We start from the raw sequence: 11,568 nt of genomic DNA on the forward strand, positions 1-11,568 counted from the left end.
TTTTTTTTTTTTTTTTTTTTTTTTTTTTTTTTTTTTTTTTGTGGTACTGGGGATCGAACTCAGGTCCTTTTGCTTATTTTTTTTTAAATCATGCTGTTTAAAGTAAAAATAATACTGTAATGTACTGTGAGGATATAACAAATATAGAATTAACATGAACTACAACAGCAGCACAAGAGGCTAGGCTAGCAGGAGAGAAGTAAAAAGAATTTATACTATTATAAGATTCTTAGACTACCTTTGAGATGATGTGCAAGCAGTCCTTACTTTGCAAGGTACTGTGCTCGCTGAAACTTGTGCACTTCAACACTGTGACTCTGGTTTGTAAAGAAACTACTACCAAAGAACAAGACAAAGCAGTCATGGGCCAGGTATGGTGGCACGTGTGTACAATCCCAGCACCCAGAGGCTGAGACAGGAGGACTGCCATGAGTTCAAGGCTATTCTGGGATCCATAGTAAGTTCAAAGCCAGACAGGACTACACAGCAAAACCCTGTCTCAAGCCCAGGCTAGACTTCATAGTGAAACTGTGTCTCAAAACAAACCAAAGCAGACTCATTGTTCTGATCTGCATGAGTTTCTGTTAACACAGTACTGTGCTAGTGAGAATGGCTAAGGTTGGTAAGATGTATACCATACACCATAAGGCCACCACTATCAAAGTGAAAGAGAAAAGTACAGCTACTAAGTCAAGAAGTAAGGTAAAAGGGAAAAAAAAAATCCAAAATAAGGTAGAAAAAGAGGGAAATGGTTGGTAGATTTAAATTCACCCAAATCAATAATCACACCAAGTACAAATGTTCTAAGCACATCTACTAATAGGCAGAGAGTATCAGAATAGAATAAAAAAGCAAGAAAACAGTAAAATATATATCCTGCTGAAGTACACACATTTACCAGACAGACCATATTGCTTGACAAAAAGTATGTCTCGGTCTCTTGTTGCAGCAATGTATGTGCACCAGGAGCTCAGGCATGGAGTAAGACACACTGGATTGTTTTAAGCAAATGAAAAGCCAAAGGCAGGGGAAATAGCCAGGTCAGGCAAGACCAAGCTGAAGAAGTCAGAGATGTAGGAGAAGAAAACCTCGGTGACCAGAGACCACTGAGCAGGAAAAGCAAAGTAAAGGCTAGAGGGTTCTAAGACCTCCAGGTCACAATGTGCAGGAAGAGCCATCTGAGAAATGGACACTAACCACACACTACATCTGAACCTGGGCACTCCTCACTGAGGCTACTGGCCTGCGGGTCTCTGAGGGATCCCCCAGTCAGACTGCCAAATTCCCCAGTTTACCCTGGGATATGAAAGAGTTACTTGTAATTGTGTGATGAGTGAAAATAAAACATATCTCAAAAAAATAAATCAAGGGGCCGGGGATTTAGCTCAGCGGTTCGGTGGCCTGCCTTGCAAGGGCAAGGACCCAAGTTCAATCCCTGGTACAAAAAAAAAAAAGAAATCATACATATATCAGTAAATTTTATTTATATATATATCTTTAAATTTTTAAAAAGCCAGATTAAAAATTCTGCAAAAAGAAAAAGAAAAGGCTAACAAGTGTCACATTCCAATAAATCTATGTATGGTAAGTTGCTTCCACTTAATGAAATAAAAATTAAAACATTAGACAATTACCAGAAATATTTTAAGTTAGAGCTGGAGGCATACAGAGGTACATACCTTGGTTAATTTCTTTACACAATTCTGGCTGCAAATCGAACTGGACAAGAACTGAATCAAATTTCCTCATAAGGTCAACATTGGAGCTAACATTGAATTTGATGAGGTTCTCGTCCAATCTGATTTGCAACCAGAATCATGGAAAGAATTAAATTCATTAATCAAAGTACTACTATAGTTCATGGTACAGTGTTTGCCTAGCAAGTGCGAGAACCTGGGTTCCCTTCCTAGCACCAAAACAACAAGTCTTAGGCCAAAAGTGGTGGTACACGCCTATACTCCCAACAGGCAGGAGGCTGAGGCAGAAAGATCCCCACAAGTTCAAGGCCAGCCTGGACTTTTCAGTGAGTTCAAGGTCAGCCTGATAACACACAGTAAGACCCTGACTCAAAAAACAAAAAGCTGGGCATGGTAGCACACATCTGTAATCCCAGCACTCAGGAGGCTGAGGCAGGAGGACAGCTAAGAGTTCGAGACCAGCCTGGACTACACAGTAAGTTCCAGGACAATCTCAAGTACATAGCAAGACCCTGTCTCAAAAAAAAATTTTTTTTAATTACTGAATGAACACATGGTGCAAAGCCAATCATAGCTACATCTCTAAAGGCATCTGGAATTTTTAAGTAGAATAAATGTCTTGAGAGAAAGACCTAGATACATGAGCTGGGAGTTGTAGGGCAGACACCTTCAGCCCCACAGGGAACAGAGAAGCAACAGAAGCTGGTCATATGAAATACAAAGCAAATAAAGAGCCAAAATAAAATATCAAAAAGTCAGTCAGCTCCACTCTTGAGATATGCCTGAATCTGTATAATCTCTACAACTCATTTCCCTGTTCTGCTTAGGCAGTTTAAGGTAGTTTCTTTTACTTGTAGTCATGATCATCTATCAAACATAGACAGCCTGTCTGGAAAAACAGACAGTCTATTGCTAGTGAGAGAAAATACAAGGAAAAAAATGTCATAAAGATGAAAGAAGAGCAACTTCCAAGGAGGAATTATGTAGTTAGCAGCACTGCAAAGTTCAAAAATGTCAAGTAACAGCAGAGTGTGCACAAGATTTATTGGTATGAAAAAGTAACATGAACAATTTCAATAATTAAGAAGCAGAAAGAACACGATAAACTGAAAAATGAACAATTAACCAGATTTGAATAGTTATCTAATATTAAAATTTTCACATACATTATCCAAATAAGACTTTAATGTAAGACTAATAATCCAAATTTTAATTTTATATATTTTTAAATCTTTTTTAAATTTTATTTTCATTTTTGCTTTTTGAGATAGGGTCTTGCTATTAATTGAGGCTGGCCCTGAACTCACTATGTAGTACAGAATGGCCTTGAAGTCACAGTAATCCTCCTGCCTCAGCCTCTGGAGGGCTAGGATCACAGGCATTCACCACTATGCCCAGCCCAAAATTTAATACGTTTTTTTCAAACAACAGCTATAGCACAGCGATAACACAACACAAAATCCCTAGCTATTCCAAAAGTAATAATTTTTCCTCATTTTTATTAAAATATTTGACAGATGTTGAAATGTGCACTCACCTTGTAATCCTATGGAGGAGAAAAATTGTCCTTTTACTTTCAACAGTTATATCTCGGCTGAGCTTCACAAGTCTCTCGTATTTGTCATGCCTTGCATCCAGCTCCTGCTGAAACGCTAAACACACATTATCACAACTTTAAATGCATGGTCTTCACTCAACGCCCACCTATACATAGGATGAAACCACTCAGCTCAAGGTGAATGCAAACAAAGGCTGCCATGTGCTGCCTCCACTTGAGGCAGGACACAGCAGAACATGGTGGTCATGACACCAATTCTCAAAACACAGAAAACTGAACACGATCCTCTAGCAGTTTTCTATAAACGCCAATGATACACAGAAACATGTAACTCCTAACTCCTTGGTGGAGTTATGAATATACAAAGATCTTTAAATAAATATGAACTTTATCTCAATTTTTAGAAAGCTAAATGACTATTATACTTAAATATTCAGTAACAACATAATATATAACCTGAAATACAAATTACTTTACCACAGTATTGAATATATAACTGTAAAGTACTTGAAAAACATTAAACTATTTTAAGATAGTGAAGAGGGAAAACAAATTTAAAATGTATGCAGGGTGTGGGGGCTCAGGCCAGTAATTCCAGCGCTTGGGAGGCAGAGGTAGGAGGATGGCTCCAAGTTTGAGGGCAGCCTGAACTATAAAGTGAAACCCTGTCTCAAAAAGCAAAAACAAGAAAGAAAAAAAAAGTAAAATATGTAATCACTCTGTCAGTTGATTTTCTTAATATTAACTACAGGACTAGATCACAGAATATTCTGTAATCAATACAAAATTGGTGGGCCAGGGATGTAGCTCAACGGCACCACGCCTGCCTGGCAATCACAAGGTCCTAAATTCAATTACAAAACAAAAACAACAACAACAAAAAAACAAAGTTGTAACAGTATTTGTCTGAAAATGATTAGTAAAAAACATGAAAATTTTAGTAAGATCTAGCACAGTGGCACATGCCTATAATCCCAGATACACAGAAGGCTGAGGCAGGAATGTTTCAAGATTGAGCCCAACACAGACAACTTATGAAGACTCTGTCTCAAAATTTAAAAAATAAAAAGGGCTGGGCATGTAACATGCAGCAAAAGTCCTAAGTTAAATTCCCAGTACTCCAAAACAACAATAAAACAACTTTGGTATGGCTAGGAATAGGTCAACTGAAACTTGAGTCAGAGAAGTGAGAAATCAAAGAGAAGGTTAAATGTAGGTCGTGATATCCACCCAGCTTATATATTATGCTTAATGGTTCAGCACTTATGCACAGAAGTTGCCAGGCATGGTGGCGCATACCTGTACTCCCAGAACTTGGGAGGCTGAGGCAGAAGGACTGCCATGAGTTATGTAGCCTGGGCTACAACAGTATCCTGTCTCCACAAAAAGAAAAGAAACAAAATTAATCTTCAACCTGTCAAACTATTAAAGAGAGTTTTTTTTGAGTCCCCCATAATATGTATACAGAAGAAAAAGAAGCCAGCCTGGGCTAAATAGCAAGTACAACCTCATCCTGAACTATGTATTGAGATCCTGTCTCAAAAACAAACAAAAAGAAATTACAGAATAGAATGGAATGCTTCTGTTTATATTTATTAAATATAATTGTCATTCTGTTTATCTTTTAGACTAATTTTAATTTCTTCCATTCAATTGGTTTTAGTCTTAAATTTTGGGACTAAAGGTATTAATTCTAATCAACTTTATTTACAGAAAGCCTGATTTAAGACACCCAGAAAAAGTGGGGTTTTGTAATAAAAAACTTCATTATTTTCACAATCTTATGTTTCAGCCTCAAATGATTTTCTTTACTAAAATTTTTAACACATAACAAAATAATTTCTTTTATTACTTTTCAAAAGACTTGCTGGTATTGTAAGTATACTTTTAACACAGCAAAAGATGTATTAAATAAATTTAAGCGTCAACCCTTTCTAGAACACAAATGCCCTTTATTACATAGACAGATAACAGTTAATGAAACAGTACAATGTCTCTAGACACACCAGATTATCTACAGGAAACTAATCTGCAGAACCCAGAATGTTAAATAGCAAACTTATAACTCTAAAATGGTAGCTTCTCCACTGGTTCTCTCCCAGCTCATGAGTCAGCCACATTGTCTCCTTGCTGGTCCTCTAAGTCTTTTGTTGTTCCTGATGATGATTTTTATATTTTTTATTACTTTTCTTATGTATCTGTTTATACCTTTCTCTCTTTCTTTTTTTGGTCCTGGGGACTGAAACTGGGGCCTTAGTGCTTTCAAGGCAGGTGACAGCACCACTGAGCTAAATCCCTGACCCAAGTTTGTACCTTTCTCGATGCCTCTACTTTTGCTATTACATCTTTCAAACACCACTCCCACTGTTCAGCTCATGGGTCACACTTCATCTCTCAGATGCTCAGACAGCATAAATATCACCTGCCTCCCTGTCACTTACTCCCATTACCTTCTCTACTGTTTCCCAGAATTTATCCTTCACTAGTTAAAATTATATTATCACATATTTACTTATGACCATAATTCCCAATAGATCTAAGCTTGATGATAAACAAGCTTTGTCTTCCCATCTGTATCCTCTGAGCATCGAACAGTGTAAATTCTCAGAAAACTTGCTGATTTTTGTTTTGGGGGGTGTTTAAGTACTGAGGGTCAAGGCCAGGGTCTTCACACTGAGCTACATCCCCAGTGGGTTTTAATTTTTTTTGAGACAGTATCTCACTAAATTACCCAGGATGGGCTTGAATTTGCAATCCTGCCGCCTCAGCCTACCAAAGCAATGGGATTAAAGGTGTGCACCACTGTGCCCCGCTCTGAAAGTATTTCTTGAATAAACTACGTAAAGCCATAAGTAGTATGACATATTTGATAAGAGTGTATGCTGTATTTTGAAGTAAACTTTATTCGTAACCAGTGGTGTACAAACTTCTGGGAATTAAATTTTTAAAAAGGAACTGCAAATCTATGAGCACCCTAAACATGACCCCTAATATAGAATGATCAATGTATCTTACCTATTCAATTAGCTGCTTAGCTATTACTTTTCCAAATACATGCTCATGCTGTTGGAATTACTAAAATAAAATTCACTCAAATTAGTCATATAAATGAATTAAAAGCATTGCTGAATGTCACTGAATTACTTTCACTACCTTCAGTAGTGAATTACCTTTACTTACTGTTGTGCTAATCTGTTACCTTGATATATGTACTACAGAAAAGCTTCCTGCTTGACTGGTCTGTTTCCAAATACCCTGCCTTTATAGAGCTGCCAAACAGGTAATTTTTAAAATATATTCAGTCAGGCATGGTGGTGAACACCTGTAATCCCAGCACTCCAGAAGCAGAGGCAGGAGGATCACTCCAAGTTCAAAGCCAGCCTGCACTACAAAGTGTCTCAAAAATACATGTAATATATATTATATACATGTATTTCTAAGACTCCCTACATGAGCCCTTTAATAATCTGGTCCCCTGCCATCCCCCCAAGAAGGACTCACCAGCTCTTACAGAGTATTCCAGCCAGGGAAGTATAGCTTGAACCTAATCATGAGGAAATAATCAAATCCAAGTGGAAGAATATTCTATAAAATAAGACCAAGAGTCTTCAACATTCACTGTCATAAAAATGCATGGAAAGACTGAAAAGTTGTTCCCAAGTCCGGAAAATTAAAAAGACATGAGAAGGAGAGGCAGTATGTGATCCTACAGTAGACACTAGAGATAGTGGACTAGAGAGGAGCAAATGTTAGAAAGGATACTTGGGACTGTTGTCCAAACATGCACCATAGACTAAAGTACTGCATCTGTGTTAAGCTCCCTGAAATGAACAGTAGCACTAAAGTTACATAAAAGAAATTTCCTTACTGCTAGAAAATTTAATTTGAAGGATTGAAGATAAAGAAGTACAATGAATGCAACTTATTTACAAATGATTGAAAAAAAAGGGTGTACATAAATTTACAAATAGATTAATAAAGTAAAAGTGGCATAAAAGCTATATATGTTCTTATTTTTCCAATTAAACTACCCTTCCCCCTTCGCTTAAATTTTGAGACAGGGTCTGGCTATGTAGTTCAGGCTGGCCTTGAACTCATGGCAATCCTCCTGCCTCAGCCTCCCGAGTGCTGAGATTACAGGCCAATGCTACCATGCCTGGCCTCAAGTTTTTAAAATAAAGGACATTTCTAAATAAAAAGTTAATTAAATGAAACAAATCAGATACATAAATATTGCATGGTTTACCTTACGTGAGAAATCCAAAGTATGAATAAAGAACAAAATAAATGATATATAATAGGAAACAGGGAGATAGATTTTTGTAAATAAGAAGGGGCCACAAGATAGGAGGGGAAAGGGAAATAAAAGGAATTAATGTGAGCTATGAATATGTATCAACTCTCCACAATGAATATAAATCATTATAGATATTAAAATTTTTTAAATTTAAAATAAAAAGTTAAGAAGCAGGAAAGTTTCTATGGTACTGGGGACTGACCCAGGGAGTACTGAGTTACATCTCCAGCCTTATATTTTAATTTTGACACAGGTCTCCGTAAGTTACCCAGGCCGACCATAAATTTGAGCAACTCTTGCCTCAGCCTCCCTAATAGCTGGGATTATAGGTATGCACCATCACATCCCACCAAAAAAGTTTTTCTTTGTTCAGAAATATTCATTAGGGCCAGGGAGTTAGCTCAGTGTTTCCACTGCCTGCCTCGAAAGCACAAGGGCCTGAATTCAATCCCTGGTACCAAACCAAAAAAAAAAAAAAAAAATTTTCATTTGATGACTTCCTTTTTCTTCCCCAGGGCTGGGGAATGAATCCAGGGCCTCTGAGCAAGCACTGCTATATCCCCAGTCCCTGAGATTGTTTGTTTGTTTGTCTGTGAGACAAGGTCTCACTCTGTAATTCAGACTGGCCTTGCACTCAATATATAGCCCAGCATGGCCTCGAACTTGTGGTGATCCTCCTACCTCAGCCTCCCTGAGGAGGTCTGCCATGAAACCTAGCCCTAAGACTCCTGTTAATGAAATTAACTTTACCAAGCATTTCCAGGTGGTACATACCTGTAATCCCAGCACTCGGGAGGAGGGCAGGAGGATCACTGTGAATTTGAAGTTAGCATAGGCTATACAGTGAGTTCAAGGCCAGAATGAATTACAGAGAATCTCTCTCTCTCTTTACTTTATTTTATTTTATTTTTTTGAAACAAGATCGTGATAAATTGTTCAGGCTAACCTAGAACCCACGATCCTCCTGTCTCGGCAACCCTATTAGCTGGGATTATAGGTATGTGCCACTGAATCTGGTATGTCAGTATTTTTAAATGCAGGCTATTTCTGCCTTCTAATTATCTGTATTCTAACTTCTGTTCTCCTCTCATTAGATTCACTGTCTTTGTAATTCACATAAAAGCTTACTGGTCCGTTGGAGATCAGAAAAGAAGAAGAGATTACATGAGAGGTCTTCAATGAGAAACACAGGCATTTAGAGAAAATTAGATAATATATTTTATTGAACTTTAATTTAAACCAAGGTTTTTATGGATGGTACTTCAGTATTGTTAATGTTGTAGGAAATACTTGGTTACCTTTTTTTGGGGAGGGAGGACAACTCCTTCTGACAGGCAATAGCTAGAGTGGGAGTCAACCATAGGTAACCATATCATCAGAGTGCTTCATCAGGCACCCTTTTAGGAAGGGGTAGATTATTTCAATCTGAGATTCAGAACAATTAAAAAACAATTTCACATTAGGGCTCCTAGTGCTACCCTCCCACAGTGACCAGTGACAGTCAGCCCAGGGAGACAGCCACCAATGGGGAGCCCGCTAAAAAGAGATCCCCAAAAAAGTTTAAACTCAGGCCTCAAAGGACACAGGGCTTCAGTTCCCACAGTGAGAAGCTGGGCTGAGCTTCAACTGCACTCAGAAACAGCTGGGTCTAAAGTACCTGCCTGGGCCAGACATGGTGGTGCAAGACTGTAATCCCAGCACTCAAGAGGCTGAAGCAAGAGGATCACCCTGAGTTTAAGGCCAACCAGGGCTATATAGTGAGTTCAAAGCCAGCCTCAACTACATAATGAGACCCTGCCTGAAAAAAAACAAAAACCAACAAACTATAAAAAAATAAAAAAATAAAATGCCTGTCAGCATTAAGTAACTGAACCCTTGCCCTGCTGCCTATATCTAGCAAGGATCTAAGGTCTGATTACCTTTCCCATCTACTAACATGAGCAAGGACATGTTTCAGCACAGACGCTGCCACAGATTGGGATAGAGAGAGACCCTCTGGAATAGGGAGCACATCTCACAAATACACAGGCTGTAAGACTAGTGGGAGAAAACTACGGTTTGCTGGAGTCCAAGACTTTGGATCCTGGAAGGAAAATATGCATTCAAAAATACAGAGGAAAAAAATATCTTTTCTGGTTTTGGACATTTTTTTTCTTTTTTTAAAATTTTTTTTCTATTTTTTATTCTCCATATTACTTTTTCTTCCTTTTTCAAATCTCTCATTTTTTTGTTACCTTTATCTAACTCTATGTCTACTAGTTCTTCTACTCCTTATAGGATCTTTTGTCTCATTTTCTCTCATCTCTCATTGTTTAATTTTTAAAATTTTTCATCTTGCTCTCTTCCATTCCCAACCCCTTCATCTTCAATAATATAACTGTTAAACTTTGTTAATCTTTTTACTACTGTTGAATTCTTTTCTGCCATCAGTGGAGGTATAGTCATCCCATTTAGTAAATATGTGCTATATGTCAAAATTTCATTTCTCTTAAGCATTTATATTATAACTACAGATTTCTAAAGGTGGGACATTAATGGCTCTTACTGTATGTCAATATTCAGTTTATCTTAGATGATATTACTGTTGCTAATTTACTTGATATTGCCAGGGTTGCATAGCTTTTGCTATTAATAGTTTTTCTCTACATGCCCATACTCCAATTACCTTGGTGACGTTAACAATACTGCAGTCCATTCCCAGAGTAATGGGTGCTGTGCCAATTACTCTGCATCCTCCCCTCCCAAATTAAGAGGCATTGGATCTTGGGACAGAGCCAAGGGACTATAGTCAGCCACAACCTGAGTGTATTAGCTAAAAGCAAATTAACTAAAGAGATCTCCATACTACCAACAAACTCTTTACCCTATAAGTGACATAAACTTAAGCATGAAACAAAGCAAAACAAAAATCAATAGAAACTTGAGAAGTCAAGGCAATAAAATGCTTCCCAAAACTCCGAACTTCCCCAAAGCCATCCATGGGGTCACAGTGGGGGTGGAAAGCAAAAGATATACAATCAAATTATTCAAAAGGATAACATAATATTGAAAAACAGATCAATAAGGTGCTTAGCAGGCTCACAGAAAATATAACTAAATAGATAATAGGTGCAATGAAACAATAAGGGAGCTTATAGAAGACACTAATAAAACCCCTGCTGAGCTAAATAAAACAATACAAACACGAAATGACCAGTTTAGCAAAAAATTAAGAGTCCATGAAAAAGTTCCAAACAGAAATCCAGGAGATTAAAAATTACACAGAAAGTATGAGTAGAAAAGACCAATGTGAGCTCAGGGGTGCTGGCGCCTGCCTGGCAAGCACAAGGTCTTGAGTTCAATCCCTGGCACCGAGAAAAAAAAAGTGACCAGTGTCAGGGCAGACTATCAGAATGAGAAAATATGAATGCTTTCAAAGACCAATTACTCAGAGAAACCTTAAAAACAAGAGAACATGAGAAACAGATCCAACAGCTGCTACATGACAAAGATTAATCTAAGATGAATTACAAAAAGTGAAAAATCAGAAGACAGCACAAATAAAAAACCCAACTGCAAAAGAAATAATACCAAGAATCAACAAATGTGAATATATCCAATTAAAAAGCTTCTGCACAGTCAAAGAAACCGAGTAGACAACCTATAGAATTTTTGCTAGCTACTACTTAGAGGATTAATATCTAGAATATATAAAGAACTAAAAAACAAAAAAATTATACCCCTCCAAAATAAAAGACTCAATCAAAACACTGAGCAACTAAAATGAACAGATACTTCTTAGAAGTACAAATGGTCTATGAATGCACAAAAATATGCTCAATATTGCTGGCCATTACAGAAATGCAAATTAAAACACGGACATTCAAAAGCCAGTGTGGTGGAACACACCAGTAATCCCAGCACTCAGGAGGCTGAGGCAGGAGGATCGCTGTGAGTTGGAGACCAGCCTGGACTACACAGTGAGTTCCAGGTCAGGCTCAACTACATAGTGAGACTGTGTCTCAAAAAACAAAAAA

General features: G+C 37.6%; 1 protein-coding gene across 5 annotated transcripts in view; it reads right to left on the reverse strand.

Moving 5' to 3' along the window:
* The window catches only part of Tsnax (translin associated factor X), a 59,432-nt gene that overhangs the window by 43,501 nt on the left and 4,363 nt on the right, over positions 1-11,568 (reverse strand). For all 5 annotated transcript variants that reach the window (XR_779776.3, XR_779775.3, XM_010621948.2 and 2 more), the window contains exon 3: positions 3,235-3,349. Coding sequence is in view for 3 of the 5 variants with exons in the window: in XM_010621948.2 (XP_010620250.1) it covers positions 3,235-3,349 (115 nt within the window). In the remaining 2 variants the exon portion in view is untranslated. The remainder of the gene's footprint in view (positions 1-3,234; positions 3,350-11,568) is intronic.

The sequence above is a fragment of the Fukomys damarensis genome, unplaced genomic scaffold, assembly GCF_012274545.1.
Source record: "Fukomys damarensis isolate Sample0158 unplaced genomic scaffold, DMR_v1.0_HiC HiC_scaffold_10, whole genome shotgun sequence".
Taxonomy (NCBI): domain Eukaryota; kingdom Metazoa; phylum Chordata; class Mammalia; order Rodentia; family Bathyergidae; genus Fukomys; species Fukomys damarensis.